Below are 27,253 nucleotides of genomic sequence, written 5' to 3' on the forward strand. Positions count from 1 at the left end.
TAAGTACTTCAAAAAATGGAAACTTTTCCAGTTGAGTGTAAAGCATAACTCCTCAAACAATTGGCACCAAGAATTCCTCGACATCTCTAGAACTCTCAAATCTACTCAAACATGAAACCCCTCCCAGGTAGGGCTGGGAGGAGGGGCTAGTTTTAGTTTGGGGGTTAATTTCTCCCTGACTTGCCTATGCTGTTTCCCAGTTATCATTTTTTAACCTTCCCTGAGGGATAAAATGGTATACATTAACAAAAATATCAACAATATTTTCTCTGGGAGGTAACCTGGAATAATTCACAATAAATTAACAGTTCCCATCAGAGAGACGTTGCAGCTTATAAGAATGTCACTTTGTGAGAAGTGGGAGTCCTGAAGCCATGTGATTTCCATCTACAGTTTTCAAGCCCATTCAGAGTCTACCAGGAGATAATTACTTGCTAAGATGTGACCATCCCAGAAGAATGTATTTATTATGATTCAGTTCTATCTACATCCTCAGTATCACAGCATGAAGGAAACTCTAGTCTGGTGAATAAAACCCTAGAGGGATAAGAAATGCCAATCCTTACCACATGGCTGTATGACCTTGGGCTATTCACTTAACCTCTCTGATTCCTCAGTTTCATAGTCTGTAGAGTGACACCTATCCCGGGAAGAATGTGTGGAGGAATCTCTAGATTTTTACCTGAAAGTCTCTAAAGCCTATTTGTCTAGAAAAGAAATTATTTCTATATTAATTTCTCACACTGGACTCTCAATATAACATAACTCTGTTACGAACAGAATTAAAATATCAGGCAGATGCATCTTGAACTAAATTTAGGGGGCTGAGCCACTAAAGTAACAGAAGGATCTCACCATTGAGGAGTCTACCTACAACAGACCAAAGACAAACCATTTTGGCAAGTCTTCAGGGGCCTGTAAACACTTGAAGAATAAAATTATTACCACCCACAATTCCCAGAGAGCAGGCCTTCAGAAAGACAGGGATGTCAGTGGTTATTGTGATTGTTTCCTAACCTCCATATCTCTCTCCCTCATTGTGTATCAATCATGTAATTTAGTGGTGGTGGGAAGACTGACCCTACATTAAACTGCACAGATGGGTCATAATCCTGGTCTCCTATGTCATGGCTACTGGTTCAGGTAATTCAGGCCTAAGCATGGCATTACATGGACACAAGATTGGATCACGAATAGTCATATGATTCACTGCCAACTAATACAAGATGATGTGACAGATATGAAGCCAAGAAATCCTACAGCCATTTTGCCATCTTGAGGGAAGCAGAAAGGAGAGAGGAACAGAAATTAGGTTTTTGATGAAATTGTTGAACTACTGAGTCTAATGAATTCTCAAGTCAGCCATACCTTTGGCCCTTCCAGTTATGTGAGACAATGTGTCTCCCTTAGTGTTTATATCAGTTTTAGTGGATTTGTTCTTGTCTGCAGCATGAAGTATTCTAACTGATATCAGACCATTCAAAGTATGGTCACTAACCCTGAGGGTGCTTAAAGAAGGTGGTGTGAAAGTGTTTAGTCCAGAGAGAAAGGTGTTGGGAGAGAGGTACAAAAAATACCAGGTCATCTCCAATTAATTGCTCCTCCAAATGGCTCCTGGGGATGTCTTCAGAGAATACATGGAGTTCTAAACACCCTTATCATGTATAAAAAGCAAGATAATCTGAAAATAATTTAGGACAAACAATTGCTCCCATGGCCACTGCTTGCTTGGTGTAACTGTCTCCTTCTAGACGTTTCAGTGGATCAATTTCTGGGCATATTAAATCCAAATTAAGAAGGTTTTTCCTCTGACTCATAGATACACTTCCAACAGAAGCAGCTCCAGCTAGGTCTGTGTCTGAAATTTTAGCTTCTCAGGGATGTAGATGTATTAAACAACATGGAGGCGAACACTTAGATAGAAGATTTCCACAGAGGTTTCTGGAGCGGTGATATAATGGAGAAAATAGAACTATAGATAAGTAGGTCAGAGGACCTAAGCTTTCTTAGAAGTCATACCCAACCTGAATCTCCAGATATGGCTAAACTCTCTATTCTTCCCAAATAATCTGGAAGTGGCAGTACAAAAGATGGTCACAAAGAATCTGTTGTACCTAGCTTAGTTCCTTTATTAGAGTCTAGGCTAAAGTTTGGACAGTTTTTCTAACCCTAAAAAAATCTCACCTCATGGAATCATAGGATGATCAAACATAAAAGCAAGAAGGGTGCTTAGAAATCACTTTGTTCTATCTTGTGTTTGTAAGGGTTTGGGATAAGGGAAGTACCTTGTTTCAGATATTTAAACACCATCCTCTGTGCTGCCATGGTACCTGGTGCTTACCATTTTCAGAGCACTTGCCACATTGCATTGTCATTGCCAGTGAATACATCTGCTCCTCCTTTGAACTTGAAATTCATGAAAAGCAAAAACTGTTTCTTGCTTCCTTATATTCCTGGTACTTAGCAAAGTTTGCCATATAGCAGGTGGTCAATAAATGTTTGTTGAAGAAATCAAAGTATCAAGTCAAATGGTTAGGAAATTATGCTCCCATTAGGCAAAGGTTATAGTATCTTGGTTTCATTTTCTTTGAAGGGTATAGCAGTTTCCTTCCAACGAAATAGGATGATTTCTGTTGTTGTTTTCCTGATTTTTATAAAGTTAGCAAGTATGAGGCTCAATGTATGGTGTAGATCCGCTCTTAGAATTCCACTGGCCAACAGTTCTCTATGCTTATCCAAGTGCACCTCTCAAGCCTGAAACAAGCACAAAGCTCATGAAGAGAAGTACACTATTTACTTTTTGATAAAAACTGCAATGGTTATTTTCTTGCTATTTAAACTATATCATAGAGCTCATTTAAAAGTACAAAACATAGGGACTAAGACTAGGAGGTAATCCTAAATTCAGTAGGGATACTCTTAACCACAGAGGGAGAGCTAGGTTTGGGGCTTTGTTGGCAACTTCTGGTGGCTATGATGTTGCTAGTATAAAATCTAACCCCTCGTTGGAAAATCAGAGTTGAAGTTTATAAAGTGTCTCCCTGCTCTTTTGGGTGAGGGATTGGTTGCTAAAGAATCTGCATGTATTATACAGGCTTTTCAACCAACAGCAATATGCTTAGTCTACCACTGTGCCCCTGCTGGCACAGATGAGACTAGTCCAACTCTGCCAACAGCTGCCACTTACAGCTAAAAATTGAAAGAGTGGCAGCAGATAAAAGAGAGGGGGAAAAGGTATTGGGCACGGGAGGATGAAAATGGAAGGGATGGGTGGCATTTACATTCATGACTTCAGTGGAGAGTTTTCAAGTGCATAGTCACCAAAATATTTTTCTGCCTCTCATCTTTAGTTACTGACCCACCCTCATCACTCTTCAAGCCAAATGACAGTGAAGATGGCCACAGATCTTGTTCTTCCACCTCCTCTTACAGCTGACCAAGCATGGGTGGGGACCTGGCTACTTTCAGGAGTGAAGTGAGACATGCTGAAAGTCACTTTCCCCTGGTACAAAATATATTGTTCACTCACATGAAATCAAAACTAAAACCTCCTCATTAAAGTTATTCCTTTGGGACAAGGCATTGAAGGTTCCTATTAAAATGCAACTGTGTTATCTAAAAGGAGAAACACCTAGTGCCTGGCAAAGAGTAGAGGTTCTTTAAATGTGGCATTTTTAATATTAAATTTTCACTGCCTGCCATTAGAACCTTAGTAAAGATTATCTCCTGGGCCTTTTGAGGAGCTACAATGGAAAGATTTTAATGTGGAACATTGGCTTAGACTTGATAGCAGAGTCTGAAGTTATGTGGAATATGAGGAGAGAGGAAGATGACAGCATGAGGAAACTTGGGGGACAAGAGGGCACTTTTAGCAGGTGAGAAAGAGGGAAGGGAGTTTGCAAATTAACATTTATTGATTTTTCTCTGAGGCAGGCACTGAATTAGATGCTTTCATATCAATTATCTTACTTAATTTTCACAATTGCCTTATAAAGAAAGATATTAATATTCCCATTTTGAAGATGAGAGAACTGGGGTTCAGATTAACAAAGTTGTTCAAGGTCACACACTGCCTGTATGTGATGGGACTTAGACTTGAACCTGGACGTGTATGCCTCCTAAGCCCATGTTCCTGAATAATGCTATGTCCCTGTCTACATTTGGCAGGGGGTGACCAACCTTATCTCTGCTACCCGCTTTGCCCTAATGCTTCTTCCACTGAAAAGATGAGTCTCCTCAGACTCTCATGTTTCTCCTTCACTCCTGTCCATGAAATAGCAAAATGGAGACAAAAGATTTCTGTGGGTGGTGGGTGGGAGGAAACTATGCATTATCAGAATGAATAGAAATTCGGGAAGGGCCTAGAACAATTTTTCTGATTTGAAGCCATTTTGTTCCATTGTTCCAGGCTCCAGCCTAAGTCTTGCCAAATCCAAAGTTCTGGAGTAATTGATATACTAGCTGGGCTCCAGGGTCCTTCTATCCCCTGTATATTCCCAATTGTATCCCCAATGTATATCAGTTCGCTTTACACTGGCAGGAAAGTTCATGTTCCACTTAGACCAGCAGGAGAGGATATGAAAAGGAAAATAGCAGGTGTGGGGAGGATAAAACCCATGCCTTCTACAGTAACTGTAAAGTAAAAGTGAAAAACGTAAGAGATAAAGAGGATTCTTTTTCCTCATTGCAGGAGAAAGGGGCTAGGGAGAGGGGTCGATAGCCCAGGAGGTTCATCCGCAACATGCTATGGAAAAGGCCACCCGTCACTGAAATCTGGTCGGTACTGTAGGACTTCATATGTTCTTTGCTCGCCTTAGAGCAGAGGGGAAGAAGAGTCAGAAAGAATTGATAACCTCTGAGGTCATCACTCAGGGACCTAGGCTGCTAAGTCCAGAGGCAACACCAAGGGAGCAATGCAGCTAGGTACAGTTTTCTCCAACCTCAACTTTCAATCCCCACCCCCAGACCAGCTCATTCCCACACCTCCCTCCTCCTTGGTCAGTGAGCCTGAGCGTCCTTTTCATTAACCTTTTAGTTACTACCTCCACGCACATACTTTTTCCTACGCCCTCCAAAGAAGTCAGCCCCATACTGCCCATCACTGCCCAGCACCGCCCACCCGATGCCGCCGCAAGCCGGCCTCAGCACTAGTTTAAGGGGAGGGACACGCCTCCCAAAGCTGCGGGGATGGGGGTGGGGGTTGCTCACTCGCCCTCGGATCTCTGCTGTAAAAGCGGAGCGGCAGAGACCGGGCATGCGCAGCATCTTTGGGCGCATTGTGATGGGAACTGCTTCTCTGAGACTCTACAAAGACTCTGGAGTAACCACTAATGGCCCTCCTAAGGCCCCCCTTCTTTAAGACAGACACACGAACACAGAGGGAATGCAGTTTTTTGTTTTTTGTTTTTTGTTTTTTTTTGAAGGGTGGGAGGAAGTTGCAGCTTAAAAGGTTGATCCACGTTAGGAGTGGTGTATTTCTATTGATCCCATCTTCCGTGTCGACAAATGCCAGCGCCTAGGCTTTGCAGTCCGGGGCTGCAGTTTGCAGTAGAGCTAAGCGGTGTGCGGCTTTAATTCCACGTCAGATCAACTTTGATCAATATCCCCCTACCGGCCCAATTGGAAGAGCCCAATTCACCGGCACTGAGCCTTTTCGCTCTTTCCTTCCCCCCCGCCCCCCCCTCCCCGCTTTAGACCTACCATCTTTTGCGGGGGGGAGGCGGGGAGAGTCTCAGATTGTCTTGATAATTTATTCTTTCATTCTCTTTCTTTTGCTTCTCTATTTTTGTTTTTCGGTGTTTTGCTTGTTTTGTTCTGTGTTTTAGGTTTTTATTCTCTCTCTCTCTCTCTCTCTCTCTCTCTCTCTCTCTCTCTCTCTCTTTCATCATAGGGAGAGGAATCGCTTTGGCAAACCCAGCTTGCAGCCAATGAACCCGCCTTCCAGATTGGTGTGAAGACAGAAGTGAGGTGGGGGGAAGGGAGGGGGTGTGAGAGATCCTGGGAGTGAGAGGGAGAGAGAGGGAGCAAGAAAGGAAGAGAGAGAGAGCGAGAGAGAGAGAGCGAATAAGAGAGAGAGTAAGAGAGAGAGAAGAAGAAGAAGAGGAAGAAGAGGAGGCGGCGACAGCGGAGGAGGAGGAGGACTAGTGTGGGGTGGAAAGGAAGAGTGAGCGAGAGCAAGTTAAGGGGAGGGGGTGTAAGAGCCAACGAATTCTTTTTCTTTTTCTATTATTATTTTGACGACTCCTGAGTTGCGCCCATGCTCTTGTCAGCTTCGTTTTAGGCGTAGCATGGCCAGGCAGAAGAAAATGGGGCAAAACGTGCTCCGGGCGGTCTTCTTTTTAGTCCTGGGGCTTTTGGGTCATTCTCACGGAGGATTCCCCAACACCATCAGCATAGGTAAGCGCAAGCGAGCCAGTCGGTCGGTCCAGGCTCTCCCTCACCCGAGACCACTGCCCTGGCAGGGCTTTCGCTGCGGTGGGTCCCTGTCTTGTATGGCCTGGGAACTGGGACTGGGGCCGGGGACCGGCAGAGATGGTGCGGGGCGGGGGGCGGGGCGGGGGGAATCTGAGCCTCAAAGAGGTGGCTGGTCTGAAGAACCTCTGGGACAAGAGAGGGGTCTCCTGGGGATAGTGGGGGTAAAATGCCAGGTTTTCCGAGCTGAGAGGAGCACCGGAGGCGAGCAGGAGGCTGGGATGCTGCAAGGGGGTGAAGAGTCGAGGTTTTTCAGCTCGCTGCTCTGGACTTTGCCATGGCGTGCGTGCAGCTCCTGGAAGTTGTCCCAGGGTAATGCCGACTGTCTGGCCGCACCAGGGCGCATAACCCGGGCCCGGTGTGCTCAGTCCGGGGTCTCCGGCTGTCGGGAGACAGGCTGGTGCTGGGGGAGGTGGAGCCCACTTTGGATCTCCCAGACCCGGGCAGCAGCCGGAGTCGGTGGTGGATGGGGTAGGAGGCGGAGGTGAGACAAGGGGGTTAGACAAGGAGCTGAGCGGGCAAGCAGCGAAGTCACGCAGACCACGAATTCATGAATTGCCGCTGTGTCTGTCTGCAGCCCGGCTCCTGGGCTCCTGGAGGGAGTTATCTTGGCTTCTGTCTGTATTTACAAGTCTAGAAGTTAGAATTTTTGCCATTACTGAACCAGCCCCCTGTATTGTCACGGGTGAGGGTGGCTATGGGGAACGGGTTGGGGTAGCAGGGGGAACAATATTGTTTTTCTTCCCAACCTTTCCCTTCACACAAGGAAAAGATGACCAGCTGTGCGGATGGGGAGGGGGGGTGGGGGGCGACTAGAGAAAAAAGAAGGCTTCCGCCTAAGAAAGAACCAAGTCTCACTCTTGGTTCCATCGTCCTAACCCAAAACAGCCCCCTCTTCTCCCTTCTCTCTAGCCTCTTCTTTTCAGTCTAGAAAATCCAGGTTTCTCTTGGCCAAAATCTGAGTTCACAAGTCTTGAAAGACACACAGGTTGAATATCAATCCTCAATCCCATATCCCAGTAGCATTGAGAGGTATCCGGTATCTATATTGTTCCCCAATTTCTAAATGGCCCTAGGGTGGGGGAACACAAGCCAAATCTCCGTTCCCTTTGCTTATAGGTGGACTTTTCATGAGAAACACAGTGCAGGAGCACAGCGCTTTCCGCTTTGCCGTGCAGTTATACAACACCAACCAGAACACCACGGAGAAGCCCTTCCATTTGAATTACCATGTAGATCACTTGGATTCCTCCAATAGTTTTTCTGTGACAAATGCTTGTAAGTAGATCTGCTTTTCCTCCCTTTGGGACGTTGGGGACCTCATTTGCATCTTTCTTGTGGCACTTAGGGTCTGTGTGTGTGCCGGGAGATGACTGCCTCAGTAGATACTTTAGGGGCTCTGATCCATCCGGTTTCATGCTGCATAAATCAACTCCAAAGAATACTGCTGAGGGGCTTAAGACAGTAGGAAAAACTCAAGACAGTGGGCAAAAGTCTGCTCCAAATAGTGTTTGATGCAAAAGTTTCATTTTCCTCCCTGCTAACCTAGTGTGTTCCTTCTCCAACTCTCTCTCTCTCTCTCTTTTTTTTTAACTGGGGAAAAAAAAGAAAGAAAAAAATAGCATGGTTGTTCAGAGAAATTTCTTCAGATGAGATTAAAAAAAGAATCAGCAGCTTCTTGATTGAGTCAATTCAGGATGTACATCACTTGACTGTTAAAGCTAGTGCCTGGCTGTAGGAACGAGCTGAATTTGACAATTGCCTAATGTGTAGGAAGCAAATATGAGAAATTCTGCAAACAAGTGACCTTGAGGGGTAGAACAGGCTGGGTTCCCTGGCCTCTTTCTGTCCTCAAATATTACCTTACTTACTGAGAGAGCTCTGATAGGAACTGATAAGACTACAAACTGATTGCAAGTGATGAATGCCTAGCGAACTGAGGGGAAGGGAGAAAATGGTGATCAGGTGATGATTTGGAAAACTAGTTCTGCCTCCCCTAGTGTTGTTCACCCCCATGATCGTTAAGGACAACACAGTTCTTAATTTAGAGCAAGGAGGGGGCAGGAGGAGAGGAGGCTTGGAGCAGGAAAACTGAATATGGAAAGAGAAGTAATTCAGCCCCAAAGCCGGTTCTGAAATCCTTAGCCGTACCCCGTGATTATTCCTCTGAAAAGGGGACATTTTGTAAAATACAACCAAAGGAACCTAAATGGCTAATAGCCTGTTGGACATATGGTTTTACTTGAATGGAATGTTTCGTGAGAAAGACTGAGAATTCTTCATGTAAGCTTATTTCACTAAAAGTTTTCACAACAATGAGGCTGAATATGGTATAAAATATGCTTTGCTTTTATGGCTGATGTAGTTTGGAATTTGGGTTTTTTTCCCTTTCTCTTCCAAGGGAGAAATGATGTTTATGTTTGGATGGGTGAAACTTTGTGTATGACTTTCTTTAAATCCTTCTGCCTCAAAGGATACATGGTTTCCAGAAACCATCGAAAGGGTCTCTCTCCAAGGGCACAGATTCCTTGGCTTTGAAGACTTGGGCCAAGGGGTTGGGGGGGTGATATACTCTGCAAGAAATATGACAGTTATCAGCTTTAAGAAAATTTTAGCTGAAGATACAGATCCTTATATGAACATGTTCTGAGATACTCCATATTTGACTTTCTTTGGCTTTCTGACATTGACAAAAATAGGAATTTATTAATTCCAGCTAAGTGTGAAAGTTACGAAATATCTGTCTATACTTTGCATCTTATTTTGGTAATCCCAGCCTGTCTCCACAGCATTTACAACACACATCTGACTCTTAATCCTGCAGCACTGTGATCTTGTCAAGAGGCTGAATCTCAAATGCAGCTTCCTAAATATCAATTAGAACAGATTTAAAACTAAATACATTAAACTACCAGGGTTTATTATCATCAATAACAAATAATATTTATTTCAACTCCCTTCAGTGTCTTTTCACTGATGAGAACTGGGATAAGAGAACCATTTGGTTTCTCAGAAATGATTGATTTCCAAGGTTTTTGGTCCTGTTCTTATGGTCAAACCAGATTGACACCCACCAGCCCTAGACTATCGGAACCCCACTCAAGAAGCAATCAGAAATGATTCTTGCCATGTGAAAATCTCAGGTTTAGGAAAAGGCAATAAGTCATCCATATTGGTATTGAGTTGCCTTATTGCCTTACCTCTCAGGGCAATAAGAGAACAACCATGGGAAAGGAAAAGAAATTGATGAAAATCCCTCACTGTAAATTCATAGCATTTCCACTTACAAGGCTGGGTTGTGGCTAGGGGCTTGAGAGTTTGGGAGAAGGAGTGTGGCTCACTGGGCAACAAGAAAAAAAACGAAAACGTGACCTTGCCCTTAGTTATGTCAAATACACATGTATGCATGCACAGACATACGCAGGAAAAACAGCTAGAAAAACCAGTGTTGTGTATCTAGCTGCCTGTTGCTTTCTCTGAAGACAGAGGAGGAAAGCTGTCATCTTCTCTGGTCCCTGAAACAGACATCTCTGAATGTCACAATCATTGAATGGGGGCCAGAACTCAAAGCTGTCTCCAGGCAGCTGCTGCCTGGTAGCTTAGTATGAGAAAGATGACTCGTCTAACCATAGTCTTTGAATGCAGAAACCAATGATTTCAAGGGGCCAAAGAAGCCCTGGAGGTGTTTCTCATTTCTGCCCCTGGGTTTGATTGTTCTTTTTCTTGTGGAAGTGGAGATCAAATATTTCCAACTGGCATGAAATTCTAGTTCAGTGCTGGAGCCTGACAGGTGACCCCCAGGTTCCACTCCTCCAATTGATCGCCCTGATTGTGCAAAGAAAAATCTCTGTATCCTCTGGCCTGCCCTTCTCTGGAGACCTAGGGAGAATTCCAGAAAACCACAGATGAGTCTCAATCTGGCCAACCACCTCTCCTATCTGGTTCAATATGGAATGGGCTGCAAAAATTAAAGAAACTTTCCCTTATTCCTAGGCAAAATTCCTAGTTTCAACTTTCCTTAGCACTAGAATTGATCTCTTCTCATGATCTTTCCTGCACCCTCAATCCTGAGGCAGGCACACACTTTCTAGGGTGTAGGTGTGCAGGTAAACGAATATACAAAGAATAAACAAAGGGTAATTCCTTCATTTTTGTGTCCCTGTTCTCCGTTCTCCCTCCGCATTACCCACCCCTACAACCTCTGACAACCTATTTGAAAAGTTTCCTTGTGATGAATCCCAGGCATCAGTTATTTAAAGACTCTTCTTCATCAGAAACCAATTCTTTTGCACAACCCCCAAGAGGTTTGCTTAAGACAGACTCCAACTGTATTCCATGTCTTACAAGGCCAATAAGAGCCGCACTGGCTTTGAAAGGTGGTTAATTTGGGATCTCAGCTCAGAGATGGATTGAAGTTTATCTAAGAGACTCACCTGATTTGAAGCACATGTTCCCATTTCATGGGAATTTATAGAGTTTGCTGCCTTTTTAACTTAGCTAGATAACCCCAGAACCAAGAATGGTGTGAATATTTTGACTTCAGGATACATACATTCATAGACACACAATCAGTATATATGAAAAGAGATGTATACACATGTAAGTTACATGTTTGTTCTTTAGAAAACAGATTTGATAGTCCTAAGGCTTTGGGGGCAGGGATATGGAAACACCAAGGGATTGATGTGTCCCATTGTGTGGCTTTGCTGTCCTGGTTCCTCAGGAAACGTCGCCGATTCCCTTGAAGTCCCCTCCTGTGTCTTGCTGCTGTGCACTTGTAGTGCACTCCACACTACACCGCCCCAGCCTCTGCAGTGTCAGCTCATTAGCACACAGATCTCATATTCCCTCTCCGCACTGTCATTGCAAAAATTGCTGTTGTACACCTTTACAGCCAACAAATGTGCCTGTGGATTACGCACTGTTTGCAAGAAGCAGGGAAAAGGCAAATGTAACCTTAAAGGTTATTCACCATGGAATTGTGCTCTAAATGCATTGGCTTAAATAAAAATCTGTTGATGGAGGCACAATGGTGATGGTGGGATTGAGAATAGGACTTAGGAGTGCAGGCTCTAATGGAGTCCCAAGTAAAATTCCTTTTGCTGGCTAAACCTAACCCATCAGATGCAAATTTTTATTCCATTAATTTTTTTCAAGCCATTTGAAATATACCTGCTGAGAACACACTCCTTTTATAACTGAGCGCGTTTCACTACCAAATATACTTAGCTGAGACAGGTTTCTTTCTCTTTCCTACAGAGTCACAATCTAATTATCTAATTATTCTAATTGCCAAAATCAATTTAACTATTCATGTCCATTTGGGAAGGAAATGTCTCCCTTGATCCTATTCTTTGCAGTTTGGTGGGTTTTGTTTTGTCTTGGTTTGGCTTTGGTGTCTGTCCTTTCCATGTAAGATTTGGAAACCAGGTGAAGACTCCTGGGATCAAGATCAAGGCTCCTTCCTTTAAACAGATTTTGCCATACTACCCAACATTGACTGCTCTGGCTCCACTCCCTCCCTCACTCCCCCTCTTCCCTGCCTTTGTGCCTTTGCTGCTCTCCCTCTCTCCTCTGTCTGCTGGCCAGCCTTCAGTAAGCTTGCCGGCTTAGCTCACTTCTCAGCCCGTCTGGCTTAGCCCCTTAAAGCACAAAGACGTTGCCTTAGTGGTGCCAGTCAAAAATTTAAGTCATCTTTTTACAAGGTTTATTATGGTTTTTAAAATTTATTTTTCACAGGGCGGGGGAGGGAAGAAGCTGATGCTGTTCATTTGGGCCATAAAAATAGATGGCAATCAGCAGGCTGTAAAGGTGAGCTTCCTGCAAAGTGTATTACCTCCCCTAGAAGGCAGCTTCCTATTGATCTACTAAATCAGAGGGGAGAGCAGCAAGAAGGATTTGAAGGAAAGGAATAAGGGGAATTATTTTGTTCCCCATCTACATTTACTGCAAAATGGGCCATGGTTTTTCTTCCTCTCTGCAATTTTAACTTTTTTCCCTAAAATGAAACTAGTTTTTCACATTTTCCTACTTCTGCCCCTACAGAGGTAATTTCCTTAATTCTGCATTTCCCTCCCTAGTCCCTAAGATTGAGTGATAATAGTGGAGGATCGATGAGCTTTTTGTTATGTTTTTGGCTCCTGATGTATTTTTAAATTTCATTGTTATGGGTAGTCAGAGGTGATTGGCTGGTTTCATTTTAACAGATTGAAAAATAAATGACGCTCCTGAGGCATCATTATTTGTCTTCCTTTGTGGATAAGAGATTTGTCATTTTTACACAGTTGGTTTAAGGATTAAATGATGGCATAGATTTTAAGAGAGGGTCAGAATTTTAGAAGATAGAATTCCATAACTTTGGGGGAGACTAATAAACATGCTTATCCAGATGATTTCCCTATCAACGTCTTAAATAGAGACTGCAAAACAAATTTGAAGGACCTTTCATAAAACCATCTATCTTCAATGAAGGTCAAGCAAATAATCTGTATACTTTACCTGCTCCATTAAAAAATCAAGTTTTGACTTTATTCCTTTGGCTTTGTTATTTTGAGTCTTATTAGATAAAATATCCACAGGAGGGTGCAATTAAAACCCCAGGTGGGGGCGATAGGTATTCTTTAGCAGCACTGTGGGAGTTGTGCAGACAAAAGGAATTCCCTCCAGCTTGGTAGTTGCTCAGAAACTGTCTGGGCTCCAGATACAGAGCTACAGATAGCCTCAACCTGTGTGGGATGAGCCTTGAGCTAAGGCAGCAGCCCCTAAAAAGGGTCAGTCCTTGCCAAAGGTTAACATGGACAGAAATTGTCTTCCCCATATTTCTGTGTCTTCTATTGCCATTATTTTCTTCTCTTGCTCTATCTGTCCAGTTTGTCTCACTCCCTTTTGCTGGTCTCTAACTGCCTACTCACTGACCAGCCCCTGATTCTGGCATCCCATCCACACTAAACTTACCTAGGGACTATTTTCTACCCTAGACTTTTCCAGACCTAATTCCCAGACCTTCTCCTTCTCCACCAGAATATCTCTATTCTTGGTCCATTCTCCAAGGATGTAGAATGCAGTAGGGCCTGCACTCTACTTTGGGGGTGACAGCTTTATATCTAATATAGGTATATATTTCATACATATGAAAGTATCAGATAAATGGTAAAGGGTTAATATATGTAACAGGGGGAGTATTTGCTTTAAATCTAGGGACTATGGGAAACATACTGCCTCAATTTCAAGGAAAGATACTTAAATAGGAGTGTTTCTGGGTATTATTCACAGAGTGACCGTCCACTCTACCCAAACTAAAGGTCAGCTGGCTTTGGTCATAGAAGACTTTTACAGGCCAAAGTACAAGTCTAACTGCACATAGTAGGTTGGGTGTAAGTACACCCGAGGCATAGGCAGGTTCAACTTCTTCATGTTGAATCTAAAAGCCTTTGGGGGTAATTTGAGAAGCTGCTAAAGTTCATAGGTATTTATTTTATTAAAGAGGCTGTTGTGGAGTCTGAACTTGCCTATGTGGGGACTGTCAGGAGATGCACTGGCACAGAAGGAAGGTTATAGGAGAGGATAAGGGTGGGAGAGAAGCTGTGTTTCCAGCTGTAAGTTTCCTTTCCCTGGGATGGTATGTGGAATGCCATATTTAAGAGGTAACATCTATCTCACAGTCACTAAATGGTACCTCTGGAGGTATTTGGAAGCATAGTTAAGCAGTATCTCCTCCTCCCTCCATCCTTCCCTTACCTTGTCTCAAACATACACTCTGGCCTCCCTCCCAGTAGAAATAACCAGCATAGTCTCTTCTGGATTTCCAGTTGGTCATTGGTCACAGAAGTGTTTACATCCCATGCTCTATCTGGACTTCCCTGTTCCTCAGTTCCCAACTGTCACTGGCTTCTTAAGCAATTATCCTCAACACAACCATCATTTGATCTTATTTGGAGGGTGCAGGGGAACAAGGATAAGAATAAGGAGAAGAAACACAGCTGGTAATGATCCCTCAACCCTATGAGGCACAATTCAGTGTAAAACAGCACTTCTTAATTTTTCATGTGCACACCAATGACCTAGGAATCTTGCTAAAACAAAGATTCTGATTCACTAGGTCTGTGATGGTGCCCAAGAATTTGCATTTTTAGCAAGCTCCCAGGTGATGCCAATGCTTCTGGTCCTGGAACCACACTTTTAGTAAGAAGAGCCCAGAGCAAGGAGACTGTGATCATTAAAGGAAAAGGCTCTCGCAGACAAGCTCTTATCCATGTTTGTATCTTCTTGCCCTCCAAAGAAGGTTCTGCAAGAGACACATTTGGCTCATTCTTACTCAAGTATGTATCTGTCACATTCCCAACAAGCCCGTGTCTATTTCAGCCAGGTCTGTAGATGGCATTACTAGATATCTGATGATAGCATTTAGAGTTGTTTTATTGTAGGGATGTGGAGTGGGGACTGAAAGGCAGGTTCAGAGAGGAAGTAGATCATGAGCCCGGGTGACAGTGTCTTGGCTTCTTGCCACACCCCAAAGTGCCCCTTTTAGAAACAACCTGCTCAAGAGAGCGAAGGTTGGCGTGCAGTTCCAACTCCCTTTCCACTTTGCTTCTCTGGGTCAAGGCATGCCAGAAGGAGGCATGTAACATCTGCTCCTCAGCTGTCTGACTTCCCTTAAACAGGGTTAGAAACAAGAAGTACAACACAACCTGAATTCTCTCTGGTTCCCTAAGAGGCTGAAAAATTTACTCCATTTTCAAGGCATGTGCCAGGCACACATTGATGGGAGGGAAGGGAAGTAATGTCACTTTCTAGCAGACCTGAGGTGAGAACTGCTCCAGGGAAGTCATTAAAAACTTACCCAGTGTCATTTGAGTACCGCAAAATAGCAAAATTCCCCGGAAAAATTGCCCCCCAACAGTGTGCCATTAGTCTGAAATTCCACAAATTCATTTATTTGTATTACTGCACTGAAAGCCTGTGCCAAAATGCAAGTGTGCTATCTGGAAGGGAATAAATTAAATCCTTATCAGTCATTAATACTTCAACCAGAATTCTCTGTTCAGATTACCACCTGTTACCTTGCAGGATCCTCCAAGGGGGCTTTCCAAGACAGATAAATGACCCAGAACAAGATACCTGCCCAAGGAAGTGAGGCACCAAATGGACTGTGGGCATTCAGAGGGGCGCTGGTAGACTCTTGAGGATAAGGAAGATTCCCTCAAATACACTTCACCTATTTTTCAACATTTGACCTTCTCCATGGATAAATTCTGGTACTTTATTCACTAAGATTTTAGTTATCTTTAACTATTTTAGTTGCCTTTGACTGAAGTCGTACCCTTCTGATGGTAGTGGGCCTGCTGCCTGTTCTGTGTGTGGTGTTTGCTGCAATAGGTGATTTCAGCTTCAGGATTTTCCACAGTTACTGTGGAAAATTTTCAGAGATAAAATCAGTTTGTGATGAGGGGTGGTGAGAATTTTTTTTAAGGTTTTAAAAATTGTTGTGATCAAAAATAATTCCCTCTCAATTATCCATGATTGGATGAACTACCTTGCCAATTACTCATTGCAACCAGGGCCCTCATCTTTGTAGCTCCCCAGAAAGGGGTCAAGCCACAGGCGATAAATGAGATGGGAAGGGGTCAGGACCCAGCTCACAGAGGGGTAAGTTCATGGGTGTGGGTACAGGTCTTTGTGTAGGTGAACACCCTTGTACAATTAAGATCAGAAAGGCCATTAATGTCCAAAGTCAGTCAGAACCTGTTACACATTCTCAAATATCCTAGTATGTCATTGCAGTTTCCAAAGCTCCTTGTTCATTTAACAGTGTTTCTTGAATTGGGCCACTTGCTTCAGAATCACCAGAGATGCTTATTAAATATGAATTCCTGGGTCATACCCTAGATGTATTGAATCAGAAAATATCAAGATAAGCATTTTACCAAGGTCTATGGGCGATACTAAATGCATACTTTGTTTAGGAATCATAGGTTTAAAAAGCCCCAGAACTACAGAGATATACAGGTTCAGATTGGATATTTATTGAATACCCACTGAGCACCAGGTATTATGCCAGGCACTTTCACATATGTTACTTCTCTATGTAACTGAGGTGCTATTGGCCTATGCAAGCATTAGAGAATTTGGCTTTCAGGCTGGAAATCTAAGACTTGGAAGAACTAAGAGACTAACCTCAAGTCATAGTCTCTGAGGGAAATAAAACAAAATGCTCTTTGAGATGGTAAGTAGAGACAAAGGAATTATTTTCATTTTGACAATGCTTCTTCCTTTCTTTGCTTATTAGCTAATGATTCGTCCTCAGACATGCTCTGAACTAGATGTCATGGCAAATGCCAACCCACTTATTAAAAATAAATTTATTACAATCAGTTCATATAGCAATCAATATGCCCTCTTCCCCATCCTTGCTATCAACAAATTTAAAACCAGAGCTAAAATAATAACAGTTACCATTTATTAAACCCGTACCACATGGAAGGCACTCTGCTAAGCATTTTACATGCTTTATCTCATGGAATCATCACAATATTGCTACAAGCGAGGAACTCTCATCCCCATTTTCTAAAAGAGGAATCATAGGTAGTTCAAAATGTATAAGCAACTAGCTCAAGGTCACACAACTAGCTAAGTAGTGGAGCCAGGATTCGACCTGAGATCTTCCTGTCTCTAGAGCCTGAATCAATTTCAACTTGGGTTGAAATTTCAAATGCATATAGGGGCTATGCTGACCACATAAATGTGGTAGGTAATTGGACCAGGTGTGTTATAATAGGGAATGGTGGGGCCTATGGCAATCCAGAGAGTCCATGCTTCTGCCTGAAGACATTCAAATTCAATTTTCTTAAACCACTATGGGACAAACAAAGTGCCTGCAACAGGACCTAGAGGGACTGGGAGTGGAAAATCCACGTTTCTGACCTCTGCACTATACTATACACCTCCTTTTAGCAGCTAGGTTACTGGTTGAGGGAAGTTCTATTAACTGGTAGTTATAACTACTGAGAACAGCAGAGAGAAAAGCTCTTCTCAGTAAAAACTCTATTTTGACTTTCTTCTTATAGTGTGCCATCAAAGTATCTCAATATGGTAGAATTTTTTCTCCTTTGTGGAAATACTTGTGGTCCCATGTACATATACTGTATATCTAGTAGCTTTTCATGACTGAGTGCCAGCTCAACTCTAACTAACCTTCCCCCAGGCAATGCGGAGGCCCTCAGCAAGGTCAGAATGCTGGCACAAGGTCATTAATAAGCGCTCAGCAGATCAGAAGAGGTGCATCACCATTGGCGGGGGGAGGACTGTGCTTTGGGACAACTTCTTAGGTTCTAGAACATGCAAACCCCAGGCCCACAACTGGGAGGCCACTGGGTCAAGTAAGGCTATGTCAACAGTCACTCAAGGTAGGAACTTCCCATATACTCTGAGAAAGAGGCTCATCAACTTTAGACCAGGGTCTAAAATAGAGATGTAATAGTTGTCTGGAGTTGTAAACTAACCTAACCCAATCTGGTCATTCACAATCATTAGGTACTTTTTGTTGGATGTTAATAGCCTGCCATAGTTAAAGTGAGGCTATAGATCTTTTCCCCATTAACCTCACTACCAGCTATAACAGCAAGACTCAGACAATATTCTACTTCTCATTAAAATAATAGCAAATAGACATAAAATAATTGGATATCCTGTTCTGTAGACTCAGTCAAGTTCAGCTACCTTTGCTTCTAGGTGCTCCAACAGCACCTTGCATGAAGGTTTACTTGAGGTACACAAGACAACATTCTAGTAGCAGGATTCTACTAACCAAAAGTCCCCATCAGTGGCTGTCCACAAGACAATTTACAAATTGAACCTACAGTACCATTTTCTTTAAGGGATAATATTATAGAGTTTATTAGATGCTTATATTTTCTTTATGCTAATTTGGGAACTCCTCTACCATATTTCTAGCCAGTCTACATATGTCGAACACTATTAATTTCACCAACAAGAAGTTTAATGTTAATTAACAAAGCCTCTGGTGCTCATTGGAGATAAACTCCTAAGGTGATTATTAGAATCATTTCTTGATTAGAATTCTTTAAATGCTGAATAACTATTCCTTGTCTATGTATTTCCAAATGAGGGTAACTGACCACCCCTACGGTATAGATTAAGACTAAGTGACCCATATATACACTACACAATTTATGTTGAAGTCTTATGAAATAAACTATAGGTAACAGAACATTTGAGATACCATGTTTCCTATGGCCTTGGAAAACAATAAAAGTTGTAAGAGCAATAGGAGGGTGGTGGAATGAAAAATGAGACAGAACGTAGGAGATCTGGGTTCCAGTCTCAGCTCTGATATCCACTGCCTGGATGACCTTGGGTAAATCACACCTATCTCTGGCTCTAGTTTTTATCATTTGTAAACTAGGGAGGTTCTTCTGGATGATGTTTGTGACTTCCATCTTTGACATTCTATCGGCCGGGCGTCGTAGCTCATGCCTCTAATCCCAGCACTCTGGGAGACCAAGGTCGAAGGATCACCTGAGGTCAGGAATTCAAGATCAGTCTGGTCAACATTGTAAAACCCCATCTCTACTAAAAATACAAAACTTAGCCAGGCGTGGTGGTGTGTGCCTGTAGTCCCAGCTACTCAGGAGTCTGAGGCAGGAGAATCACTTGAACCCAGGAGACGGAGGTTGCAGTGAGCTGAGATCGTGCCACTGCACTCCAGACTGGGACACAGCGAGACTCCATCTCAAAAAAAAAAAAAAAAAAAAGACATTCTGTCATTAATTTTTGTCCATTTCTTACCATCTCATTTCATTTCTTACTGAGAAAAGACCATCCAAAATGAAGCGCCTCAAATTCTATATGTAGAAATTCCTCTTCATATTCATCTACTCTCTGCCTTTATGAGAGCCTGTGATAAAAAATATTGAATCCTTGAAATCAATGGTTAGTATTTCAGCCAGTTGTGGCTTATCCTTGCACATCCCAACTCTTCCACTTACTAGCTGTGAGACCTTGGGCAAGTTACTTAACTTCATTGTACCGCAGATTCCCCAGTTATAAAGTGGTGATAATAATAGTTCCTACCTCATAGGATTGCTGAGAGTTTTAAATAAAATAATTCACAAATGCATGTAAAGCACTTAGATCAGTGCCAGGGCCATCAGTGAGCTTTCTTCATGGGCCCTGGAATCAAGAGCCCAAGAGAGGCCCTCCATACTGTTCATTCTCCTCTAGAGCAGGCACTGCCCTGGCACACAAATGGCACATACCTATTTCTAGCAGTTGATAATCCTTTTAGTCTCTTGCCATTCATATGATGAAAGCTCAACAGAGATGCATTTCTGGAACATCTCTGGGTCTAGGCAATTTTTCCACTAAATATCACAGCCTCTTGCAAGCATTCAGTATACTTTCTGCAAGAGCTACTAAATGCATTTTAATCTTGGCTCTCTTACTAGCCATATGACTGTGAGCAAATTACAGAACCTCTGTTAGCCTCAGTTCCGTCATCTGTTTAATGAGAATAAATATAATAGTAACTATATTATAAAGTTGTTGTGAAGATTGGGATCATCCACATAAAATATTGACCATAATGTCTAACATATGCATTCAACATATAAACACAGAGTACCGAAGTGGTTGGTAAGGAATAGAATTAGTCAGAACCAAACTGTGGAAGATATTCTTCCCATCTGTAACTATCCCCAAATCCCTTCAAACTAACCTATATGCCCTGTGAATCTGTAGCTGAAAAGAAGCTGAATGAGATCACCTTTGAATACCCACAATGCTGCCTTGGGCATAAGAGGTTTGCTTGCGGACAAAAAAAAAAAAAAAGTGGAGAAAGAAAGAATTTACTTGATACCTAAGAAAAACCAGGGCACACATACCACTAAGCCTAATCATGCCACCACTAAGCGAAATTGTCCAGAAGGACACGATCCCTTCTGATATTTTTTTTTTCTCTAAACTGGATATGATTTGGGTAAAGCAGCATGGATAGTAATATGATAACCTTAGCACTTGCTGGCTCTAAGGAAAGAATAATCTTTCTTCAAATGTGACCTCTATTTTAATGTTTTTAAAGTGGGAGAGTGGAAGAGTGGATCCCAGATCCTGGATCCTGATCCTGCACTCAGACTAGGAAAAATGTAGTTCCAACTGGGCTCTCCCAGCCATGAGTTTTCTGAGTTTTTAAATTAAGGCTGATGTGTGAGTGGAAGTTAAGAATGTATAAGTTTGAGTGGATGTATTTTTTTCTTTTGATGGTGCTTGCCTAAATCAGATTGAAAATAGCAAAGGAAGGAGATATGGAAAAGATTAAAAGAGAAATTTTGCTAATGTGATTTTCCAGCATTGTAGTCTCTAGTCTCTTCAGAGCAAAGTTTAACTAGCTGATTCTATAAGCATAGATTCATGAGAAGGGATCCTGCTAAGGACCACCAGGCTTTTTATTCTTTAATTTTTTTATTTTTATTTTTTTTTTTGCTCCCGTCTCTTCTTCTATATTCTGTATCTAACAGCATGCTGTATCCAGCAGGCCAAAACCTGGGTTATGACCAAAGGCAATTTTTAGCCACTTCATTTCCCAGTGTACCCATAATCCATGAGTATCATCTCCTCTTCTCATTTCCTATTCAAGCCTATCCCTATATTTTCATGTGGAATCACTGATCTTTTTTCAGATGAAGAAACTGAAGAGGAGGAACAGAGATGCTCAGTGATGAGCCCAAGGTTACACAGCTAATTGATAACTGAGCTGAGGTTGTAATGCAGGTTTTCCAACTTTTGGCAGTTCTCTAAGATGTCTTCCCAGCATAATCCTTATTCTCTTAGCTTTCACTGCTGCACAATGACATATATAAAAATGACAACACTGTCAGTTTTAAATATATGGCAGAGAGGAAGAATAAATCCACAGCAAGTTAATTAGAAATACAGTAAAACATGAGTTTCAGGGGCCACAATTAATCGTATCTTCCATTTAGTGCTTCCAATGTTAACCTGTCATAATTTACCACCCTCTGATCTATAGTCAAAAATGAGCAAAACAAAGTCTTGAAGTCCTCTTATAGATCACAGACCGTTTGAGCTGGATCAAATCATTTTAATCTAATTACTTCATTTTGTGGATGAGGAAAATAAGAATAAGAAAGGAGAAGAGATTTGCCAAAGGTGATGCAGCTCACTAGTAGCAGAAGTAAGTTGAGAATCTAGACTAACAGATTCTCAGAGTGGGGTCTTTTCCACCATGTTTTGCAGCCTTATCAGCAGAAAACTGTACTAAAGTAACACCACAGGTTTATTACTTTACTACCTTCTGTTATCTCTTTTTCTCTAATTGTCTAATAAGAGAATTGTCTAATTCTCTTATTCTCTAGTAAGTCATATTACCCCTACCTGATTTTTTTAATGTGGAAAACGTTTTTATGATTATAGAAGTTAAAATGTAAAATTAATTTCTGCTAATTGTCAACAAACAAAAAACTTCAAAAATATAGAGAAGGAAAATTACCCAGGTAAATTTAAAATCACCCAAAATTAAGTCTTAACATGTGTTCAGATTTGTATCCTGCCTTTTTACTTTATATTATATTGGAAGCATTTGTCCAGACTCTTTGAGTGTTCTTTAAAATTTTGATTTTTAATATTTGTGTTACTGTATCATAGTTATTTTATGACACATATGTACATACAAAACCATTACCCTACGTACATATATTTATATATCTTATATATATACATATAAGTCCTATTATATATGTAAGCCCATATATATATATATACACACACACACACACACACACAACCATTATACAACTTTATGCATTGAGGTGGATTCTCAATTCACTAAGGCTTACAATTATACCTCAACTTCCTCTAATACCTACATTCTATCACAGATCTGAACACACAGTAAATATGTAATAAATATTTGCTGACTTTTAGCTGTTCTGGTCTTTTTTGGGATGATCATTATTCCTCCACCGGGTAGAGCAACCAAAGTGAGAACTTGACTTTCCATCCTCTTTAAAGCACATGTTATATAACTCAACAGGCAGTATAGCAATGGTGGTTATGATCAGAAGCCAGACTTTCTGAGTTCAAATCCTGGATCTATCTCTTTCTCGTTGTAGAGCCTTGGGTGAGGAGCTCAATCCCTCTAAACCTCAGTTTTTCTTTCTGACAAATGGAGGAAATGTTAGTATCCACTGTAGTAAAAATTAAAAAATAAAATATGTGGAAAGTGAACACTCAACAAATAGTAGTTGCCATTATGTTACATTTGCCAAAGGGGAATAAAGCACCAGATTTGGAGTCAAAAAACTTGAGTTCTTGTTCCATCTCTGCTATTATCTAGCCCTATGGCCTTGCATGAGTTATTTTAGTAGTCCGTGTCTCAGTTTCTTCATCTACAAAATGGAGATAGCAATTATTGAGCTGTATAGCTTATAGGGATGTTATGAAGATCAAATGAGAGAATAAATGTGAAAGCCCTTTGAAAACTATGAAGTAAAGTATAATTGTTAAGTATATAAAGGTAGATGTAACATGATTGTTGTATGGTAGGACTGGAGATGCAGAGGGTGCCGGAGACTAGGCTGAATACAGTGACCCTGGGAAGATAATTTTAAAATAAAATTCTTTGTATTGGAAATATAGACTGTTACAGACAGAAGGGACCTTAGCGATCATCTAGTCCGTCATCTTAATGTTATATTTAAGAAAAAAGATTCAAAGAGGAGAGAGCTCAAAGTCACAAAGCCAGTCCAGAAATGAAACTAGAATTCATGTCTCTTGATTTCCCAAACACATTCCTAAAGCAATCACTGCAGATCCTTATTTGTTGACCTTCATCAAAAAAAAAAAAAAAAAGTAGTAACAACAACAAAAAAAATACAGTTGTGGCATCCATGTTGGTAGTAACTGATTATTTGGGGTTTTATCACAAGGATAAGCCACATGTAGCATAGCTTTGTTGTATTTTTACCAACTTCATTCCAGGTGAGGGAAAGTAAAGATGCAGGAAGGTGATGGGTAGGGGGAGGATTCAGTCAGGGCAAATGACCTCAGACTTGGCCAGATTCCCAAGAGATTGCTGTCATCCCCAGCAATGACCACTGCAGCACATGGTCTTTCTTTGATTATTAATATCTATCTTTGCAGTCAGTCCTCAGTTATGTGTTTTTGGAAAACTTGGTATAGTAGATGAAATTATCAGTTGCTTAAAAATACAATTGCCAATTGTTTGATTCAAGTAAATTGATTACAGTCAGAGGACTATTCATATTTTATGCCGGCATGCATACAGCCCACGTCAGGCAAGGGCTGCATCACCGATGGCAGCTCAGATATCACTGCATTCCCTGAATTATATCCCGTCAGGTACTCAGTAAATATATGTGTAGGATACTTTCATCTTTACATTTTTTTAGCTGAGATGAGAGCACATAAACATTTCTATCTGACAACCTTTTCAACTTCAACAGCACAGAAGGTTATTTTTAAAAGAAACAAGAAAAGAGTTTTTCAATAGCAAGCTCCAAAGGTGACTAAAAATGCCATCCAACAAGGCAGACCATTAAGAAATGTAGTGTGAAATGTGTTAATACAATAAACTCAAATGTGGTCTCACTAGTCTTAGCTCCCCAGAATTTTGGCTGCCTTCCCCAGCTGCCACTGTGGCCTGGACAGTGTACATCAAGATTCACCCTCTTCCCTCAATCTTGAAGTGCCCCCTTTCCGCCTTTCAGCTGAAGGAGACCTATGGCCAGAAGTAGCTTGCCCTCACCTTGTCATCCCCACAGCTCCTGCTGAAAGGGACTATCTGCCTTGGCCAGGAAGCATCAGGGAAAACAATTGGACAGCTCTGCCACGCTGCAAAGATCATGAGCTGCTGCACCTAAAATGTTCACCAGGAGGGGCCCGCCAAAATTGGGCCTCTTGTGTCTGCAGTAAGTGCCCATAGTTTGAAATCAGCAAAGTGGAAGGAAAGGGGAAAGAATCTTGTTCACCAAGTCCTGTTATGCCACAAAAAAGATCTCCCCACTCTGGAAGCTTGAAAGGAACAAATTCCGGGCAAGTCAAAGTCAAGCCTACTTTACACAGTGGGAAGTAAACATATGGAATCCCCTAGCCCAGAGTTGGTGCCAGCTGAAAATATAAATACTGTCAGATAAGGTTCAATACATGTATGACTGTTAAGGCAATGATAGGTTATTAAAGGAAAAGAGGCTGTTTGGGGACATGTTAAATCTCTGAGCTCAAAATTAGTGAGGACAAGCAGATCCTCTGACAGCCTCAGTGAATGAGTCCTGAAGATATACATGATCTCAGAACTGTGACTGTATTCTCCAATTAAGCTAGGAAAAAATAAAGATGTGGTATTTAGGGCTTCTTGGCTCAAACTGAGATGCTAAAATCTCTGGTTTGCTCAGAGTTAAATTCTTCAATACATATAAGGGAAGTAATGTGTTATGGGAAAAAAAAAAAAAAAACCCTAGATTCCTCCCTTTGCCCTGCTGCTACTAACTAGCTAGGAGACTGTCCCTTATTTAGGCCTCACCTTTTCCCATTTGTAAAATAAGGGAATTAGATTAGGTGACTTCCAAGGTCCTTTCTAGCTTCAACTACGTTTAATTCAAATGATATTATGGGGTTCCCTTGAAGGGTTTGGAGCAGGGGAGATCCTGCATCTTTCCTTGCCCTCCCTTGCTCAGGAACTCAGAGTCTTCAAGATGTTTGAAAGATGCCCCTAATTCTACCAAGATGTTTCCTTCAAGTCTGGCCTCCACAGCAGACGTCCATGCTCTGAAATTTATATCTCATGGCCTATTCCCTGACTCCTCAAGCTCCCAATTGCCTTGTAAAGAGGTAGAACTGGTTAGATACAGGGGTTTGTTTTGTTCAGTGTGGTAGCAAGGTTGGAGAAAGTTTGGGCTCCAATATTAGAGGCAGCATTGTATGGGCTTTAAAGCTAGAGCTAGCCCGGGTTAGAATTCTGGTTCTGCCACTTCTGTGCTCATCTATAGAACTTGTCTCATCTATAGAATTACAGTGATAATACTGTCTTCCCTCTAGGGCGATTGTCAGGATTAAATGACAGAATTCGTATCAAATCCTCAGCATAATGCCTGTCATAAAGTAAATGCTGCCATCTTTTTCTGTTCTCCACTAAATAGATGTTGAGTTAAAAATTAAAACCAATAAATCAATAAATATTGAGCTAATAATCAAGGCTCAACTTTTAAGTTGTGGCGAATTATTTGGAGTCTCAGGGCCCCCATGTTTTGATAGCTATAATGGCATATTTACAATTTATCAGGGGCATTCTGGAAACTGCACAAGCCAATGAGAGAACTATTTCTGGTGGATAGCATTTAATTTTGCAATAACCCTGCAAATCACACTACTTAGACGAGTGCTACTTTGACCATCTCATGGAACCAGTGCAGCCTGTGGGGATCCTGCAGACAGGCTGACAGAAAGGGAAGTTCCAAAAGGTGACCCCTTGATGTGGCTCATCCATTCATAGTGCTGAGCAATATTTTACCTTTCCTGTTCAAAGTGTTATAGGTGAACTGTAAGATGAGAATAAGATCACAAGTCAGCACTACCTCCTCCCTTCTTGAGTTCTCAACTGACTAAGCATCATGGAGAGAGAACAAAGAAAGAAGTTCAGCCTGGGTGTGTGAAGCTGTAAAGTTGCAGGTTGAGGCCAAACCTATTTTAGAGACAAAAGGAACTGCCCTCTGAAGATAAAATAAAAAGATGAAGCTGAGATGGGACAGGATCAAAGTTGACTAAATATCAAGAGAGGTTAATAAAGGAACATTAATTTATTCCTCAAATCCTATGTTCAGTTGTGTGGGTGTATGTTTCTTAACGCACTACCAGTTGATTATTATTATGAATGTCAACTTTGACCTGAAAATCCCATAGCTCATCTTACACAGGTTGCCTAAAGATAATTTCTCTTCTTAGGCTTTTCTGAGTAAGAAGCCCTCAACCTTTGGTGGAAAGACCTCAGTAATTAATTGGAAACATGCATGAACATAAATATGGCTTAAGAGTTTAGTGGATCAGGTAAGGAAGTCAAGAGATGGAGGTGATCCCTAAAGGTGTGTACCAGGTCCAGTGTGAGGGAGGGTGAGAGAGATGGTGACTTGCAGTGATTGGTGGCAGTTTACTGGGAGCATCCGGTAGAAAATCTAATACGTAATAAGGTAGGTCAGGCTGATAGTATTACTATGCCCATTTTACAGTTTAAAGAAACAGGCTCAAAGGAGTTAAAGTGTTTTTCCCAGTAAGTGGCTGGGGTGAGACTCAAACCTTAGTCTAATCTTGTACTCCTTCCATGCAACATGCTGTCTCCACTTAACTAGCATTATAATGGAATGAGTTGTTCTAAGCTAATTTTCCAGATATTTGAAGCACACATCTTTCAGCAGTACAAGTGCTATTTTTATTTTAACCATTTTTGAAGAAAAAACTTTCTACAATGCATCAAACACCTCCACACCTTATTATGCAGAAGATACCGATTACTGTGCTTTTAATTTTCTGTCTATTTCCATAGCCTTCTATCTCTTTTCCCACTGTAGCTGACAATGTTCAGTACTTCCTAGGCTACTGAAGATAGATAGCATATTAGAAATGAAGCACTCCTAAAAGCAGATATACTAAAATGTGACAGCCGACAATAAGGGAACACCATGCAGAATCACCAACTATAAAAGCACAACAGTCTGGGATTAATTCAGGTAGGGGCAAA

The 27,253-nt window shown here is 41.6% G+C and overlaps 1 protein-coding gene across 2 annotated transcripts in view; it reads left to right on the top strand.

Annotated features, from left to right (window-relative positions):
• Window positions 1–5,979: 5,979 nt before the first annotated feature.
• GRIA3 (glutamate ionotropic receptor AMPA type subunit 3) overlaps window positions 5,980–27,253 on the top strand; it is a 315,030-nt gene continuing 293,756 nt past the window's right edge. Inside the window, exons 1-2 of one of the 2 annotated variants that reach the window (XM_025373321.1) lie at window positions 5,980–6,396; window positions 7,591–7,749. In XM_025373321.1, the coding sequence (XP_025229106.1) occupies window positions 6,288–6,396; window positions 7,591–7,749 (268 nt within the window). In that variant the 5' untranslated portion in view covers window positions 5,980–6,287. Of the gene's footprint in view, window positions 6,475–7,590; window positions 7,750–27,253 lie in introns of both variants that reach the window. The other variant, XM_025373320.1, reaches the window with a different exon arrangement.

Source organism: Theropithecus gelada, chromosome X (assembly GCF_003255815.1).
Source record: "Theropithecus gelada isolate Dixy chromosome X, Tgel_1.0, whole genome shotgun sequence".
Classification (NCBI taxonomy): domain Eukaryota; kingdom Metazoa; phylum Chordata; class Mammalia; order Primates; family Cercopithecidae; genus Theropithecus; species Theropithecus gelada.